The sequence below is a fragment of the Colias philodice genome, chromosome 15, assembly GCF_061535455.1.
Source record: "Colias philodice isolate Cphi_HAF_F1 chromosome 15, ilColPhil1 Martin Lab GWU primary, whole genome shotgun sequence".
NCBI classification, from domain to species: Eukaryota; Metazoa; Arthropoda; class Insecta; order Lepidoptera; family Pieridae; genus Colias; species Colias philodice.
Genome location: NC_143100.1, coordinates 9,006,450 through 9,027,430, shown reverse-complemented (window position 1 = coordinate 9,027,430; position 20,981 = coordinate 9,006,450). Strand labels below are relative to the sequence as shown.

The 20,981-nt window shown below is 32.9% G+C and overlaps 1 protein-coding gene across 1 annotated transcript in view; it reads left to right on the top strand.

Moving 5' to 3' along the window:
- CrebA (Cyclic-AMP response element binding protein A) overlaps positions 1-20,981 on the top strand; it is a 98,111-nt gene that overhangs the window by 74,017 nt on the left and 3,113 nt on the right. The window contains exons 2-6 of the mRNA XM_089703771.1: positions 7,696-7,897; positions 16,621-16,811; positions 18,639-18,786; positions 19,970-20,145; positions 20,559-20,702. Of these exons, the coding sequence (XP_089559897.1) occupies positions 7,696-7,897; positions 16,621-16,811; positions 18,639-18,786; positions 19,970-20,145; positions 20,559-20,702 (861 nt within the window). The remainder of the gene's footprint in view (positions 1-7,695; positions 7,898-16,620; positions 16,812-18,638; positions 18,787-19,969; positions 20,146-20,558; positions 20,703-20,981) is intronic.

The window sequence follows — 20,981 nt, the reverse complement described above, 5'->3', positions numbered from 1 at the left end:
TTTTGACAAACACTGGCCTCGATACAGATTAAAGGCCGGTTTTGTTACATATCTACAATGGAGTATGGACTAACAGGCAACACTGCCTAAAGATTAATAGCTGAGGATTGTAGTGCTTTAACCATTGTTAGGATTATTCTAGAAAAAATTGAACAATACGTCAAGTGTAAACGTAAAAATGTATGGGATTACTATTTACTAGATACTAATGCTGGTTTAATCGAGCTCATTAGCGAATTAATATTTAAGGATAAATACATATACGGACAAATTATACACTTTATCTTCAAAAAGTACGATTAAATTCGATTTATAGCAATATTGATATTTGGAAAACAAATCATAAGGGCTCTGTAATTTCATTATACTTACATATATTAATTTTATGAATCAATAATTAATCTATACACGGGTGTGCTTGTTACTTTCCTTACGATGTAGGTATTTTCTAGAAACACATTTTAATTGAAAGAAACACATTGAAATAACTAAGCTTGGCGTTTTTATTGAGATGGCAAGAGTAAACCGCGAGTAAATTGGTACATAGGAATTAAATACTACGTGTCATTTGTAGCAGTTAAATGTTTACCTACAGTTAATCTAGGAACAGGAAGATTTCGTTAGAAACTTAGCGTTAGGACATGGCTAAGGTTTAGATTCGTGGTAAAGTAAAGAAGGGAATGTAGAGCTGTTGCTGTTCTTTTTCAGTACTTTACATTTGATTCTCTAACGCCTCTGCGTATTTCCAAACTATACATAGCCAGAACGCAACCATAGGAAACTGCTCGTGTATACTTTGTAATGCTGTTTTTAAGTTTGTTATTACAATATATACACGAATTTTGCGTACTGATCGTGTATACTTTGTAACGCGGATGCTTGCTTCTTCGTTCCAAACTATACACGATCAGTACGCAAAATAATAAATATGTATAATTAAATATAGCTACTACACCACTTACGCTTGAGCGAAATAATAAATATATAGGCAATCAAAGACTTGTACAGCTATATCTATCTACTTTTATTCTTGTTGATTGATTCAGTAAAATATGGAATAATATTAATATTATTAGGTAAGCTTAGAAAAATAAATAGGTAACAGATATAAGGGTTACCTATGGGTTAGGTTAGGTTCGTGTTTTTTTTTCAACTACATAAAAATAGGAGCCCCGCTTCGCGGGGCTCCGTCGGTTCGCAACCATCTTCTTCTGGAATTATTAGACTCTTACATTTTAGCACTATTATCAATTGTAAGTCGTGCAGTATAGTCGGGAACGAAGACACAAGCATCCTCGATCCAAAAAATATACGATCAGTATGCAACATTATATACACAATACACATGCATTTTAATAATAGATTTCAAAACAGCAATACAATAATATAAACGCAAGAAATGGAAAGACGCCGCGCTTACTCCGAAACATACACGATTATTCCGCATGCGTACTGGCGCTGTATATTTTGGAGCGCTATTCTTACTTACTTCACTACAAAGTATACGCGAGTATTTGCGTACTGCTGTTGTATATATTGGAAGAACTTTGTAAAAAAGTTATTTCCAAACTATACGTGATTAGTTTCCTATGGTTGCGTACTGGCCTTGTATAGTTTGGAAAGACGCAACGCCTCTGTTAGAGAATCAAATGTAAAATACTGCAAAGGTTCTCGTTAAAACTACAGTAAAAACTTAGAAAGCAATAATTTTTGAATGAATCATTATGTTTTCAATTAATAGTATTGATAATTTACTGAAAATTTTAAATGTTAGTTGCTAATAATAAATTATAAACGCTATATATATGGTATATTTAAACAGCTATTTTGCCGCTCTGTTATTTGATTAGCAGTTTCTATTGTATCTGGAATTTTTGTGTTTAAATCTAAACGTAGTCTCAAAAACAGCATATTTATCTACAATGGAATTTGTAAATTATTTCTATTGTAGTAGAATTATGAATTTAACGTCTCAAGAACAGCATATTTACCGACATTGGAATTTGTAAATTGTTTTTGAAAGTACCTAGTAATTATACATTTAACTAAAAAATAAACAGCATTGCATGCAATTTGCGTCGCTCGTCAATCTATCCATGTATTAATTGCTTCATCCAATGTAAGACAACAATATAAGAAGCTGCGAATTACATCGGAATCGGGCCACGCACGGTATTACAGGGTTATGCAAGTGTATTGACAAGCGAATCTAGTTCGTGCATTGCAACATCATCATCATGTATACTGTGTAAGGGATGAACACACTAGGAATAAATATATACTAATGTTACATTGATATTAGCTAAAGCAAAATAAAGCTGAAGCTTTATAGGACGCGCTTATCTCAGGAATATTATTTAGAAAAGCTGAAGTTTGGTAGAACGCGCTGAACTTAACTAAACTATGAACTCGAACTGAAACTTTATTGTGTTGAATAGCCCATTTATCGATGGGAGACCAATAGAAGCGTAGCAGCATTGAAAATTGTTCCTTTACTCAAAAAAGATAGCGATTTTCAACACTACAAGAAATTTATTTTTACCTTTTGAAAGTAGACGGAGTTTTGGGTCATACAGTAAACTGTGTCTTCATTATCTTATACATATCTATTTTTAGATACCTATTTAAAGATTTCAATTTACAACGCCAATTAATGTTGCAGGTTGTTCATACAATGTTTATTGTTTGAATATTTTTGCATGATATTGAATACCAATCGTATTATCTTTATGTCTATATACTATACTAATAAATGATCAACTAGTCAACTAATATTTTGTGTAATTTCATAATAATTGGTAATTCATGTTTTCAATTTGGATTAGATATAAATCGTGTACCTACAGAGATAAAAGACATGCTTTTATCTATCCTACAATGTTATATTTAGCTGAAAATTGTGATAACCATCTTCATTTCAATCGTTGATTTATAAATAATAAATGGAAATTAAAACTTAGTACAATAAGAGTATACAAACTGAAAAATAATTGCAATATTGGAAAATGAAAAGCCAATATCAATTTAAGAAACAACCTGCCAGTGCAAGTAAAATTGGTAATTATTTTCTTGTATTTTACGTAAGCGCGAACGAAGCACATTACTTAGCATAAGTTATTGCTTAGACAAAAATGCAATTTCGCGATGATTTATAGGTCAATATGAGCTATTGGAAATTCAGCAGTGTGTCTTGTGCAATACGATCTACTTTTACTTGCATGCAAGATTGTATATTGTTGGCCTAGTATGCACTGGACAAAGGTAGCATATAGTGTTGAACATGCTTTATATTGCTGATTGGAGAAATAATATTTGAAAAATAAGCACAATTGTTCTGTAATAATTACCAGTGTGATGTTTAATTGTTTACATGGTAATTTCTTAAAGTGTTAACTAATACATTAATACAATAATGTGTTTAATTAGTAAATTAAATTGCCATGAGACACTTTAATTTAAAAAAAAACAAGGTCCGAGCTCATCTACGGAAATGTTGAACCTATTACAATGGGACTCACTGTTAGGTAGAGGTAATATAATGCAACATATAATATATTCTATAGAGGAATTCCTGTGAAATCGAGATTTACGCTGTATCGCCTCTTATCAACCTCCTACGCAAACGAAATCGCGGGAACAGCTAGTATCTACGTATAAATCATATTATGTCAGAGTTCATATAACATGAATTGCCTAATATGTAACTCAATGGTGGAAAGACATCTATAGCCAGAAAGCTATACTTTATTGAGTTATATATTTAAAACACAGTCAATATCTATCTATTATTTTTCAGTCAAGTGATTGTATTTCTTAACAAAAAGAACAATATAAAGTTACATAAAGTTTATTTGTCTATTACAACAAGACCAAAGCTCGAACAAATTAAGAGATCTTATCGACTTACACAATTCAAAATTTCAAAGGTAATCAAAGACAATAAAAAACGGTAACTTGTAATGAGGCTAGTCTAGACTTTATTGTTCTAAAATATCCGACAATCTCTACGGTCAAATACCTGAAAAACTATAGAGTTTCATCTCAAATGTGTTCGAACTTTTAGTTCAATCTTTTCATAAGCTTTGGTCTATTGTGACCAGTTGACAATGCAATGACTGGGTATAATTGCTGATTGCAATTTTTAGATAGATAAGTTAAACTGTAGAATAGGAATCTGAAAAATAAATATTTTTTATTGTCTGTAATGAAAGCGTGTTAAGTTTTCAACTGACTTCAGAAAGAAGGTTTTTCTTAAAAGCTAAGTTTTAATGATGTGAAATTTACATTTCATAGGTCTTGTAAATATGATTTTATAGAATTCCATTCAAACCATTCGATTTTACTGAGAAAATAATTAAACAATATGCTTTGCAATGAACCGTATAAATGCTTTAAGAGTTAGGCTTTTTCCCCTTTAAAACTAGTACATTTGAATACGTTTAAAGACCTAGTAATCTAACACTACACAGCTTTCAATTAAACACATCTATTGCGTTCAAAGTCCTATTACACAAAGCATAGGTAAATTGAATGCGAGATTTTTTTCAACGTACAAACGGGCAAGTCACGAAACTACTGATTTCGAAAACTATTCAATTCGTATAATTACGTTTTTATTCCATTGACCTTTCATTTCGCCAGTCGTGACGTGTGAATGCATCGTCCGCCATTTATATATTTGTTTAACGATTTGAAAGGCTGGTAATCAACGTTAAAATTTTATTTAATAATTATTCTTTATTATTTTATTAGTATGCAATTTGTGGTAATGCCAATGGATTTGGCATTTTGTGCATCAGAACAGTTTCAAGGTATTAGTTATAAAAATGTTAAATTGATATTATTTTAGAACCTGAAGATCAGTATCATATACCAAAATTACCATGCATACATACATATCATGATAAAACCAAACTTAATAAATGTTCGACAGTTTTTCATGAGCCATCTTTAACCATACTCCATAAAAATAATTGCGATCCTTTTTCTTATATTAATACTAGCTGCTCCGCGCGGTTTCACCCCCGTGGCTCCACTCCTGTTAGTCGTAGCGTGATGATATATAGCCTATAACCTTCCTCGATAAATGGGCTATCTAACAGCGAAAGAATTTTTCAAATCGGACCAGTAGTTCCCGAGATTAGCGCGTTCAAACAAACAAACAAACAAACAAACAAACTCTTCAGCTTTATAATATTAGTATAGATTATTTCTGAATGAAATAAATCAAACGGCAATTCTAGACAAAAAACAAGAAACCGCTTGTCAACCGGCGTGTCTATCCGCTGCGACCACGACGATTGGAAAGTGTTGAGAGATAGCAATATTATATTAGTGGTGACTGGTAACACCTCCTACACCTGGCTAAAATTTCATTACTTAATTATTGTATGTATCGTGTCAGACTTCGGAGGTTTATTTAAATCTGGCAGCTTCCCACGACTGCTGAAAATATAGCAGCTACGCATGACTAACCAAAGAGCTAGAAATGTACAATCCGTAAGACATAGGTAATTATTAACTAATAGGTACTGAAGAGGTTTACTAAAAAAATAATCTAAGACTGATTTGAGTAAACATTAAATAATTGCAAACACCTCTTTAAATGATTATTCACTCATAGTATAAACTGGCGCCTAAACTTCAAAACAAATTATCCAACAATTTAAGCGCAAGCGGCAAGTCCACAAAAACTAAAAGCGCATATCACGGCCGAAATAGCATTTGCATACAAAACATGTACGTTTTTGCGCTGATACTGTCAACTCATAAAAATGTCATGGCGCTGTCAGTCAAACCCACGGAATGTGTTGCGAATTTCCATCACGTTCTTTTTTCCAATTCTGTATTTCCCAGAAGTGTCAGCGCCGTGGACCAACCTGTACGTTACCCCCGACAGACTAATCGGAAAACAAAATTTTCGTAGCGCTTAGTTTTCCGTGACACATTGTTCATTGGATGGATAAAAATGATTAACGCTTAATTGTGTTTGTACAATGGTTTTTCTTCTCGTCTTATTATGTAATTAATTTGCATTAGCTTTCTATTAAAACATGTTTCATATGGAATCTATTAAACGAATATAAAATAGAAAACTATTCAAATTTGATGATAAAATGAACATTCTCGCATATATGAATTTTGGCCAATATTTCTCTTGTTAAACTTAAGAAAAACATACACCCATCAAATAGCACAGTACGTAATGTGAAAATAATTGAAACATTAAAAGGTATTTAGCCTTTTTTGGTCATACTTACAAAAAAATCACTATCTTCATTGCAATCACGCAAGCGTAACCATACAGTCATGCAGCGTCCACGCCCATAAACATTCAAAACAGCCTACGGCGTATGGTAACAAATTAGGCAGTCTACCTTCACCATGATGTGGCTCATCAGCAGTCCAACGCCGTCAGGGTTCGCTGACCGAGTTAGGCGGACATTGCTTGACGTAAAGGCCGAATCTAACTGATTGAAGTCTGGTAATCATTGAATTTCAGACGACTGTTGTTCAGTCTGAAATCTATTGTGATATTCACTATTCAGTTTGATTAAACTCGATAACGTTTTGCTATGTCGTCCATACTTCTACATAATTATGAATTTCCTGAAATTGTGTGATATTTAAGAGAAACTCTACCACTGATATTTATGAATTTAAAATATCATTTATATTCTTTTATCAAATTTTATACGATACCATAACTAATAATATAGCTAAGAATAGAAGAATAATTAGTCTGAAAATTGAATCGCATCTGTTCTAACAAATCGTAAAAAGTCGTCGGATCGCAATCTGTTTGAAGCAGCTCTCATTGCCAAGGTGAGGGCCACAGCTAGAGGCGCGAATTAACGTGGTAATGACCTCATATGTTTTACTTATTGCGCTATTTCGTGAATGTTCACGAATTATGACTATTGTTTTGTTAACCTTCAACCTGTGATTGTAATAATTTTAATGTATTTAACGATTTCAGACATTAGACATGTTAATTCCTCTGAAAATATCAAATCGTGCATTAATATGTACACCCATAAAGCTAGGTCCTATACCTATCTATCTATTTAAAAAGAAGAAAAATTTCCCATATTTTAAATATTTGGTCAATCAATTACGTCATTCAACATGTCCATATTCATTAAACAAACCGTTAACATAGGTGCTTAAGGTTCATTCAAAGCTCTTAGAGAAAAAAAGTCAATATAAATAACTATATTTATGATGTAATAGCCGTAGTTTATTGACCGTCCAGTCTCACAAATAAAGTTAGAGGCTCGCCACAGGGGGCTCACAGCATCAAGTTTTCACAAAACAATTACGCGCTAACTATGTATTCTTTATATGAAGATATTACATCAAGAATAAACGAATTTACTGTTATTCACATATTAACACTGAGCTTATTTTATTCTCAGAATATATAATATTTTGTAAGATTAACGAAAATAGAAATTTACAAGCTGTTATCTGTTTATATTTAGTCTAGATATAAAAGTTGCTTTTCCTATACCTAGCTGATATCAAGGAACCGACCTGTCATATTAGATATTATTATTGAATTTTGTGATGTGTAGCCAAACACTAACAATTATGCAATATTTCCCATGCTCTATTTGATCCAATTTTTTCCAATTCAATCCAATTTCCAATTTTTTTACATCAACACTTTCCTAATCGTTTACTTCTTTACAGGAGATGCAAGATGTCCTGGACGAGGACTCAGAGATGAGCGACTGGCTGATCGAGCGCGACTCGAAGATGGGCGTGGTGCTGCACGATAGGCTGATGACAGACGCCGCGATAGGAGCAGCACCCATCAAGACAGAACACTCGTATAGTCTACATTCTGATGTGGAGTCCGCGCCGCCCTCACCCAACCATACCAAAGTTGACGGTAAGTCTTTTACCATACGAAGTAACTATTTAGCAATCTGTGGTACCATTTTAATTCTGTGGTAGTGTCGTGGTTATAAAGGTTATTTCTTTTGTCCTGTTGCATATTATTGTACTTCTATGTAGACGTTTATGCTTCTTACCTGAAACATCTTTCGCAATAAAGAGATATACTTACTCATTTTTTTCTAAGCATTATTAATGTCTCGAGAAGTTCGACGAGAATTATTTCAAATGCTTAAAACTAAAATGCTAGCAAAGTCCGCAACAAGGTTCTTACATTTATTTATTTATTTACGACTTATAATTATTTGTAATGGACGAGTGCAAGAGATATTAAAGATTACCTTACACAACCCGAAATCAGTTTAACGCTATACCATGATCTAGCTATTGCATAGGGCCTGAAATCTCGAAGGCTGCAGTTACACGTAAGACATAATTTTATGTTATTTTGTAGTCGCAGTGAGGAAGCAATAGCAAGTAAACGTCGATACGACAACCGGCAATTATTCTAAACGTGCAATGTCTCGCCATACCGCAGTCGCTATCATTTCTCAAATCTTTGAAATAATTTAAATTTGACATATCAAAATGTTTTTGATACGGTATCGCAAATAATCTGAGATCGTGTGAATCCCGCTTATTGTTGAATTCGTGGATGCGTACGTGTGGTGCGTGGTTTAATGTACTTATAGAATGTATAATTATTTCAAAGACAAAATTCTCACGTCTTGCTTACATTAACTAATTCCATTCATAAGTAACTGTATGGTGAATATATTCAAAGAAACGACATTCACTGGTAATTTAATTAGGTCGTATTTAAGAAGTGTATTAATGGTTTAATTATTCCTCGTGTAATTCAATCTTAAAACATCTTGCAGTTGGGCGCTTTTTTAATCTGGATAGAATCCACGTACATAAAATATATATTTTTATAAAAACAAAACATGAGTTTTATAAAAAAAAAAACTATTCATTCACTTGACATGATGCATACTTTACGTTGTATAGAAATATGTTAATAATTAACATGTACCATAAAATCTTAATAATGTGCATCATTTAATCTATACGTGGTATTTCTACATAGATACGAACTGACGTCTGTATTCATTGTTCTAAATTAATATGTATGTCGGACTAAATTATTACCTGTAATAATTAGCACTATACGAAGAAAAAGTTCATTAAGTTATTGAAGTTATATAAATCGTTCGATCCTGTACGATTAAAAAACGTCCTAACACAATGTTTTATGCTGGGAATCAAATAATTGAAACATTTAATATACTTGAATAACGCATTCTTCTATACTATTATTCTACTATATTCAAATCAATATGCACTACATTTTCTATCATAGTTTCCTAGAAAAACGGCTCACCAAATATTCAAAACCCAGGCCAATATCGGGACGCTCCAAAAACCTCTGACAATGCGTTTCAAGCGTTTCGCGCCACGGGACCCGTACTTCTGAATAAAAATAAACTACAATCATATTCTGTGTACATTCATAATGTTCTGCACATAATGGATTATGTTTATCCCCCGTAAGTGTCGTGTGAATGTCCCACAACACAATGGCGATACTTATAATTACTTTCGTTTTCGACCGGCATGAATGAATTGAAACTCGATTGTAATAAATGTTGGTTTATGATTGACGTTAGTCGTTTGATATTTATGATGGTTGAAATGGTTATTACTTGTTTTGAATATATTTAGCTGCATTACGTATTTTCATGTCCGAAATGTAAAGAATGAAAGTTCTATAGATATTTTTCTTAATATTCACTGGATTTAGACGTATCAAGTAACTATTTAATTTACTAAACTGTTATACTAATTACCTAGTTACTAGTAAATATTTAGTAATCTATGGTTACTAATTACTATCAGATATATGTAAATTTGAAAAAGTTGCAAATTTGAAATTACTTACAAATTCGTTATGCTTTTTCTCGAAAACGAATACAATAATTTTGGCAATACGTTACTAACAAAGATATTGCAAATATATGCAATGATAAATGATAATGCATTTGTATTAAATTCCATTGTCACTCGTTTCTCAGATGATTCACTCGAGTATTTGCAGTACAAATGTCACCTTTGTTGACTAGTTATATCCTTGAGGTCTATTCTCTGGGTTCATTGTAACGTGAATCATCAATTTTGGTTTAGCTCCGTATTGAAAAATTACCATGATAGGTATTAAGATCTGGTTTTGAAGTATAAATCAATATATATATTGAATACATTTTATCTTTACTTGACAGTGATAATTAATTTGTGTTGTTAATATCTACGATAAAGTAAACACTGAGATAATTTATCAAGTTTTAATTTTGGGAGATAATTTAATTTAGGTATAAATCTTTACCTATGTGTAAAAAAGTTTCGGTACGATTGGTTATTGTACCAAACAAAGTTAAATCTCGCAAAATGATGGATGCTTTGTTTATCGCAGTAGTTTATTCAAATATTAGGATACTCTTTAGTCTAACAGGTAACAGCAAAAGGTTAATTCTTACCTCTGAAGTTTGTATGTAATTAGCAAAATGAAAGAGGACACCCACTTAAGCTGCATTAGAATTTCACTTCAGATATGAGTTTCATTAACATACCTACCATTACTCCTTAATACTACTTCACGGGTTTTGTTTTATTTGTCAAAGTTATAGAATTAAAATAGAGAACTTGAGTATAGAGGAACAAAAATTTTGCAACTAAAAATCTTCTGATTTCGTACCATTAACCTCGACTATAACTTGAAATGATTCCTAGTAAACCTAACAGGATAATAAACTATCATCTCAGATCATAGATGCTATTAAATTAACCGTACCTTCTTTACAAAACAATACAATTCGTGATTATTATCGACGCACTAAGTATGATTTCGTCCTTGTACAAAATAATGAGTCAGAGCTAGAAATCCCGGATTTAATACCGGTTCACGATCTTGGAAAATTGAATTTGTATCGTAAATTAATAATATTACTTATAAACTTGTGAACTTATAACACTGTTAAGTTCCTGGAAGTGTTATGAACAAATTATTAAATAAACAGTACATAACTTGGCGAAATCAAAAGTTATAGTAATTATTAATACAGTATGTTTTTATTTTTTAATAACAGTTTTAGTTTAATATGCCTTATAAGTTATAAGTTATAACCTACTCGAAAAAAAACACAAACATTTTTATTTATTTAGTTTTGGTTTTGTGCATCGTTTTAGATAGTAAGTATACAAGTCTCTGAAGGTTTAAAGTTTTTCTTGGAATGTACTCAACATAGTACTTAATAATTTTATTTTAAGTTTGTATAAATCGATCCGGTATATAAATATACATTGAGATAGAGCTATCTGTATCACATAATAACATGACGTTATCATATCACTGACCTAAGCCTCCAATATTTGGCAGTGTTATATTATAACATCGTTTTTATAATAATTATTAATAATAATTAATCATAAATTTTCAAACGTAGACATACCTATTAAATTTTTTTAGAGTAAGTAGATAGTAGAGTAGTTTGCAATTTTCCCTTTGTAATCAAATTAAAGGAAATCATGTAATTAGGGGCCGATTTTTCAATGCTTGGATAAAACCTATTCGTCGAATAACGTATAAAACTACCATTTTAAAAACGTATTCTAATTGCCCGTATTTGATAGTTTACGTGACATTTTAATATAATCGTATAATACTTTATTGAACGGATAAGTTTTATCCAAGAATTGAAAAATCGGCCCTAGATAGAATAACAGAGAATACGAATTAAATTGTCCGAGAATTAAAAACAAACATAAATAATAATAATAGTTGTTCGAAACAATATTGGTCATGACAAGCCAAATTATTTTGCAATAGTTGCATAAAGGCGCTAACTCAATTAACTTTTATAATTCTTTAATTCGGTAATAATTACATGACTTCATTTTCAAACGGCAAATACAAGAAATAGCCTTCTATAAATTTATTCTGCAGAATAGAAATAATTGCATAAAGTGCCAATAGTTATGGAGCATTACTCTAACCAATAAACCGTATTCAATTTCTCTCTTATACAAGTTCAAAGAACTGTGTTTTTTGTATATTATAATTCAACAGAAAAAACTCGATTGATGTCGGGTCGAATTTGTTACGCTTTTGCTTACCGGCTAGTCTCTGTGAGCTTGAGATGAAATCTTGGTGGAAATTTCTTCACGATTCGCTGCTTCTACTGTTTACATTATTATCTATTGAAAGTAAAATAAAATTAAGTTTCACACAGTTGAGGGAAGTTGTTTCTATTTGTTGTTCTTAATATTTTACATTGTGTTACATAATATTACCTATATTCATTCACCATTCTTACGCCTACCACTTTCACACCTTCTAAAAAACTTTTGTATAACAAGATTTAAAAAAGTTAATGAAACAAATGTTAATTTATCAATAAAATATATGTTTTAGAAAGTTTTATAGTTCGGCGATATTAGTAATTTTATAGCCCTCTATTTTCTCTTTCACTTGCTAATGCGTCAATTGTATCCTGATGTAGGTACTTATTTTTTTTATCTGAAACTTTCACTTATATTGTACTGTTTTAAGGTCAAATGTAGGTCTACAATAATTCAAATCCTGAGTTTTCCTGGAAACTACCCATTATGTACTTAAGAAATGATTATTTATCTAGTATTAACATTTAACCGTTACGGCCCATACTTAGTAACCGCAACCGGACCGAATAAATTACCTCCATTTCGGTGAAAGGACAGTACAGTCAAACATCACTGCAATCAATTAAAAAACCCGGCAGTCAATTGTGACATTACATCACTTGCAATACAGTACATATTGGTGTGTAGATGAAATCTGTCTGCTCTCTTATTAAATGTCAGACGTGTAGTTAAATTAAAAGTCACGGATAGATTTTTAAACACGTTTAACTTGTTAAGGAATTTGTTTGCCGAAATTTGAATTGCAACGGAGTAAATCGACTGCGTATGCAAATTTTATTGCATTGAGACAACGGCTATATCCGTTAATAGTTCTCTTTTTATTGTCAGTATTAATACACATAAAGCTGGTCCACTCATCGTTGCTAGGTACCAGTTTTTCCATTCCTATGTGACACACGTTAGCTTCATCTTCCATAAGTGGCCAGACATATTTTCCGCAATTTTTTAGTCTATATTAGCGCGCATATCTCAGTTTTTACATAAAATGTATTCTTTGTCTATATTTACATATCTGACATCACATAGTAACAATAATTACAATTACAAGTACAATAAATTATAATGAATGTTCATAGATATGCTTCGCATCAAGTACCTAGAATATATTTTTACTAGACAGCTCATAAATATTAGGATTAGGGCATGCAGAACCGAGTCCGGTTCCAAGTTTCTGAAACCCGGTTCCAAATCGAGCTCAGAACCGGGTAGAACCGGGTTACCCGGTTCTTTTATAATACTTCAGAAAAAATACGAAATTAAACAAAAGTAACTGTAAAAGTACCTGATGGGCCTTTTATTTTACGCGGCTTGTGTCTTATTGAAGTGAAACTTCCTTATCGGAGTTTGAAAAAAATTTAGTGTAACATTTTTTCGTTACGCGTGACATTTTTCCGTTACGCGCCATCTTTTTTATCCCTACCAAGCGTGATTCGACGTATTTCTGTAAAGTTGCATAAAGTAAATTATTTTTTTTTAAATTAAGGTCATAAAGAAGTTTCACTTCTTACATGAGTACACTATAGTACATGCACACATTTTTTTTATTAAATTAATAAAGAAACAAAATTTCAATTCTTCTCTTTATTTATCAGTCTTATAAAAGTACCTTGTTACCTATCATAATATCACATATAAACTTAAACCTTATTCATTAATTGCAAACTGTAAAGCAAAAACCGGCCAAGTGCGAGTCGGACTCGCGCTCCCAGAGCTCCGAACAAACCTATTTCTTATAATGCTGTAACTTTAAAATTTATGTTTCTAGCAATTTTTCCTTTATCATGTGTTATAAGATGTTACTTTTACCAAATTTAACGGCTCTGTGTTCAAAGTACCTACCCAGCTGTAGGTTTTGAGTCCCATGCGAATGTCGAAATTTGCGAAAATTTTCAGCATTTACGGCTGTATATTTTGATGCGTTGGATTGTGAGTTTGACTTTTTCACATAAAAGGGACCGAAGACTTGAGTACTTATTCGATATAAATTTCAGCTTGATACCAAAAACAAAAACATGACTGGATCATTATATGAAGCAGTAAAATCAACAGCTTTTCAAATTCACGACAAATCTAATAAAAATATTTATCTAGCCTAATTTTTGTCATTTCCGAAGCCTAATTTTTTTTGGTAATACAACCGTAGGAAACTTATAGCATCTAAGGTTAGACAACCAATCAGAGCCACGCTTGAGGCGTGGCACGAAAATTCGCGATGCACGTGAGTCTGACGTTGCCAGATACAATAAATTTGTTAAAATAATGCAGCAAAATATAAATAATACTTTATATTTTAATATTTTGGTCGGAACCGGGAGAACCGGGTTTCATACTATTCAAACCCGGTTCTCAAAATCATCAAAAAACCCGGGTTTACCCGGGTTTTTCGGAACCGGGTAAACCCGGGTGCATGCCCTAATTAGGATGGTGCATGATAAGGTTATTAATTCGCAATATTAACATACTCGCACTATTTAAAGCATAGCAACGTTACATTTCCCCAGAACAATAAAGTTATTATAGTGTCAGAAGAAATTTTTACACTGGGAGCAACGACCCCGTCTTTGAGGAGCCTTATTCATTAGCTATTCAATTTCGTCTATAAAATATCAACACGTCGCTGTAATGAATCTTAATAACTAGGAAAAATAAAGATTAATAGCTATTCGGTTGTAATGTCTTTGAACTCTGTTGTTGTTAAAGACTTGAACGTATAATAGAACAATAATTATACTGCCACATAACCTCCTCCTTTTTTGAAGTCAGTTAAAAATAGCATAATGTGAAGAGTGAAAAATTAGTAAAATTTAGTAGTGTTCATTGGACTGCATTCGCCATTAAATGTATGTCAGTTGATTTTTATCACTTCAATCAATTATACGTATGAAGTAGGTTATTATTGCAGTAGGTTTGACACTCGTTGCCATTTCTGATTTAATTATTTCTCTTTGTATTTTCTTCTTCAATATATTATTATGTTTAGTAAACAGTAATGACGGTTTTATGTACAATTTTCCCGAGATAGATCAGCACGATTTCACCGCTACAAGAGTTTACTTACTTTACTTCTATAAAGAAAACATGAATCTACATATTATATTTAGCCGAAACTACAAACTATGTAAAACATGTTTCCTCAATAAAACTTCTATTCCTCTGTACTAAGCTGGCTTTAGATAATTTATATTGCTTCCTCACTACTTAAACCATAAACACGTGTGTCATAAATATTAATTATGTTTACCCGAGAACATGAAAGTTCCCGCGCAAAATATTGACATTTTGAACTACCAAACAAGAAGCAATACTTTCCACGGCTCGGTAATAGCCGATTATCATATACTAGTCAAAGTAACAGACTAATGACTTAATCATATGCTCCTGTTTTATTATTCTGACGTAACTCCAGAACGGAACCGACTGGGTCTCTAATTAGTGTTACATAGACGAGCTGGTATGGCCATCAACTACAACTGGTTTCTATTATGTGTATTTTAATAAAGTACCCATAAATGTCATAACCTTCTCAATGTCAAATTGATTAAAAAATAAAGAAAACTTCTCACATTTTATTGCAATTGGCATTTTTTTCTCATAGAGCACTTTCAAATTCATCAACTGCATAATAGGGAAATTAAATCTAATCGTTATAATTGCATTAACGATTACGTATTTCGTAGAATAGCACAATTCAAATATCACACGCATAAATTGATATTTCAATTAAGAAATGTATGGAAATTTAGAAGACACGCAAAGGCCCGCAAATTGCAGTAATTCCCAATGTTCTGCAACAGTGCGCTAGATCACGTGAACAATTAAACGCTAAAGGAAATAAAGTCGCAGACCAAGGAATTACATAAAGCTGTGAAACTGCTTATTATTATTATCTTGTTTGACATATTATACAGTTATGCAGTCATATAATAGTAATGCGTTTAAAAATAGTCTGACGATGATTTTATTGTATTATGGTAAAATGTAGATGGCAAGTTATGTTGTTTTTTTTAAACTGCATAACTAAATAGAATGACGCAGTTTATATTTTTCATTTATCAAAAAAGATGGTTTTTATCTTTATATGCTTGATGCAATCTTTTTCGAATTTTTTTTCATCCATGACCCGTATATTTGATAGTGCGTTATATGAAATGTATCAACTGGTTCATGAAAGTTTTAATAACCTTATTTAACTTGCCCATACTTACAAGGCCACTCACGTATATTTTTATGGCAATTTGAAAATTTAGTGTCAGTGATAGCGCCAACCATTAGAATAATAAATGCTATGTTATGTGAATGCTGTACATACTTTGTGTTCCCATATTAGGAATTATAATATGATACCTAACTAGCAATATACCGCGACATTCTTTACATTGATTAAAATAATATCATCAAAACTCTGTACATAATTATAGACATCGTGACATGAGAGTTTTATCTGTATACAAGATAGTAAAAGCACTATAATACACATTTCAGATATGGAAGACGAATGCTACCCCGCGATCCCAGCCAGCGCGTGGCGCAGCAGGCGGCGGTCCAGCGACTCCCCCCTACCAGAAGTGAAGTCGGAACCCAAGTCTGAACCAGACTCGCCAGCCTCCTCATGTCCTCCCTCACCGACCCCCGGCACGCCAGTTACACACGTCGACTATGTTATTGATCACACGGTTAGTTAATTACTGTTTCTCTTGGTTTTAAAGAGAGTTTTGATCTTTAAGACCGTCGTGGACATTTGTTTCTCTAGGTATATATAGGTTACCTAGGTAATACATTTTTATCTGTTTTAAAAAGCATAGGCCTTGTCTTTTGGACAAGCGTGGGCAGTTGTTTCTCTTGATTTTAAAGTTTTTAGATCCTGGTCTATTTATGTAGTCGAGATCCTGAATGGTATAGAAATTCTATTATATCATCAACTTGTCTTTGAATGTCAGTGAAATGGATGGTGAAATGCATGTAGCCCAATACTTTCTCTGGGAGTTTGCTTAATGTAAACCTACGATATAATATGCTCTCACTTGCTCAATGCTCTATACATCTATGAATGGTAAAGTTCCATTGTTTTGAACAATGGACATTCCTCGTTCAATCTTCTGCCTCTACCAAGAACTGATTTCTGTTAAGCTTAGTGACCTTAATTGGTATTAATATCTTCGAGATTATTATAGATTCTAAAGACAATATTGTTCTGAAATTAGTAAACCACGCGAGTTATTGCCGTAGGCTACCTAAGTTAAGTAGAGCAGCACAGTTTGTGAACTCACGTGTTTCTGAACCCTTTAAGCGTTAAATCTTCAAGAAACCTGTCCTTATTTTAATGTTTGATTAAATTATTTCTAAATTAATTATTTTATGAAATCATCAATGGGTGCTCGAAAATTTACTCCAACGATTTAGAAGTCCTCTTGTTTACATCTCCCTTTCTGAAATATTTGAAATAAATTTAAAATATCTATTTATATTTTTTTTCAATAAAATTTAAATGATATTGAACTATACTGATAACATCAAAGTCCTATTTTAAAATCATTTATCATTGTCCTGATATTAAGAAGTTATCCCTACATAGTCTTCTGAAAAGGTCATCAGATCACACGTCACGTCAGTAACACAAAAATAGACTATCAATAAAATGCTATCTACAATAAGCGGCCATTATTCAGAACGAGAACACACGTCTATAAATAACCGGCGATTGCAATATAAACGTGATGAGGCTTCAAGCATGGCAGAGCTAATAGACACGTGAAGCACCATCGTGACTGAATTCCCGACATCGGATGATTCGACAGAACGCGGAGGTCGCTGGAGCTTGCGACTTTCACCGCAACCAGACCTCTTTACTTGCGTGTGTTTGGCAAGCGTGGTGAACGCGCTAATAATAATTACACGCGTCCGATTGCTAGACAGGTCCCACGAGAAATTCAAAAGGCGTTAAGTTTATTTTTACCGGTTTTTGCTGCAACTGTTTTTTAATAAGGTTTCGGTCAGGTCTTTCTCAAATAAATTTCAACAGCAACATTCTAATTGGTTGCAATGTTTTAATAAAATTATTAATTTTCATGAATAAAAGATTAGGTATAATATATATGCCTACTCTGTATTATTATAAGCATTAGAGCTATGGGTAGGCAACCGAGATAGTGTTAATATATATTTATATACTTCTCTCCCAATCTTTTAAGGCTCGACCCAAAGATGAAAGGTGTAATATCTTACAAGTTACATCTCTATCCTTGCCATTGTTGTTCACAAACACATGATCTTAATTGATTACAGTTTATAATGGATTGTCCAGGATTGTAGAATGAGAAGCAATTGTCTCCAGGGAGACAATTGCTTCTCATTCTACAATCCTGGAAAAGTATCCTGATACTTTTCTTAACCATACTCAATCATCCAGTCTCAATACCATCGATTTGAAACATATCATTACTTCTTTCTACAATTAAATCTGGTATGGATCTGGTCTTTAATTGCATCGTATATAATTTCAGACTGGTACAATTCACATGCCACAAGCAGTTCTACAGAAGGTGGGGGCGGCAGGGGTGCCGCAGCTGCTGCTCAGTGCAGCGCCGCGAATCGCCAATTCTTTAAATAATAACAAGCTATCTATAAAAGTCACATCTTCAGGGTCTTCAGGTTTGTGAAAAAAATATAGATACTAGTTTTATAAAGCTGAAAATTTTGAGATTTTTTTGAACGAGTTAATCTCAGGAACTACTGGTTCGAATTGAATAAATCTTTTTGTGAAGGAGTATCCATTCATCGTAGAAGGCAAATCCTATTAATTAATTCATTATTATAGGCGACATAACGTCATAATTGCAACGCACACAACACCTAATATTAATAATTTAATAGCATTGTAAACTTGCTAATGCATTCTAGTTTTAAATCGAATATGGATAAGATAAGATCAATTTTCAACTTTTAGTGAAGTTAACAGCAATTGAATTCTCTATTTAGTGGATGTGTATGAAACTATGAAGTCATGTGAAGAAACTGTGTATGATGTCATCACTCTACAAGTAATCTTCACAGAAAAGCGATGTTATTTTGTTCCTTTTGAATATGATTTGAGCTGTCATTTAAATTTGATTTTATTATCAGCGCGCGTTAGTTAAACTTTGCAAAGTGAAAAAATGACAGTTTACCAGACATCAAACAACTTTGCCTTTCATTGTATTAAATTTCGTTTAATTTTATAAAACAGTTTCATAATTGTACTAAAAATAAATGAAAATGAAATGAAAAAATGTTTCCCGACTCAACTATTCCTACTTTTCGCTTCTGAATGGTTAATTTGAAAAGTAGTTTTCAGGGTTTTAAAAAACAAATTTGCATAAACCACACTTAGTTGCATATTACCTATTACAGGAGCGTCCAGTTAACTTCAAACGCAACAACACATTACCTTGTATTACTAAACAGTTCAAGACTATATTATAGCTAAAAACCGATGTTCATTATAATTTTTACGAGTGAAGACTATTGCAGAAACCCGATTTTCACCACCATTTCTACACATTGAGATAATATTACTTACTACGTATGGAGGAGACACCACGAAAAAAATCTGTGCGCCATTTTTTTAGTCTACTAAGTTTTAAAAATTATTATCTAGTCGATGAAAAGTTATGTTAGTCACTTTTCCGTATTATTTGTGCAATATCGTAACAGACACGAAGGCATATTTGATGCGTTTCACTTTAAAACAAATAAAAAATGAGCGTGCAGTTAAGCCATATGGCTTATGTTGAGCGGAACATAAGTGATGTAGGCGGCGTCGTCTCCATATGTATATCTTAATGTTTCTACACAGGTTTCAACCTGCCCCCCACGCCGCCCTCGTCCCTGTCGTCCTCCGACAGCGAGGGCGCGCTGTCCCCCGCGCACGAGGCGCCCCCCGCGCCCGCGCCCCCCTCCCGCCGCGCGCACCTCTACGTGTCGCACCACAGCCGGCAACCAATCAACACGCCGCTCATTAGCAGCCAGCCGGTATGTATTTGTAAAAATAGAGCTGCCAAGCACATGTGTCAGAAATGAAATTTGGCAAGATTCAAAGATAAATCGTCGCCTTACTCCATGACGTGATGACATTGCCATGACGCGATCTTGAAATTTTACTCTAAATGCGTATACTTAAAGAAGTTTTATTTCAAGAACAAACTTTTTCTTTTCTACTTTCTTAAAAGATCCTATCAAATAAAACAAAACCAAAATAAAAATAGAGTCATATCCCAAACCTACTTCGTTTTAAAAGTCTTAATCGGTTAAAAATGAAAAAAAAAACTGCAAAGCAAATATCTATACTTTTTTTATTCTGACTTTAGTTCTGACCACTAATATTCTTCTAACCACTACTATAATCTACATACTTCTCTATTTTTATTTTTGTTTGTTAATTGCAGAAAGGTTCAACAGGCACACTAGTGTTAACAGAGGAAGAGAAGCGCACGCTGCTGGCGGAGGGCTACCCCGTGCCCACGCGCCTGCCGCTCACTAAGACTGAGGAAAAATCTCTCAAGAAAATTAGGAGGAAAATTAAAAATAAGGTGGGTACATCGTTTTCTGAAACAATTCTAGTTTCCTTCTGAATTTATACACTTTACGTTTCTCTTAAGTTTATACTGAATTTTGAAATCACACTAAAATAGTTCATTACTGTGTCGATAATGCTATTCCTGGTGGAACAGCAGCCTGTATAGATACAGCTTCAGACACTGAAGTTAATTTTAAACTTCCGACCATTGTTGATCAGTCAGCCAATTTAACAATTTTATAAACAGATAACTTTACACTTTATACTAGTCTCTAACTCAATATTAATCAGA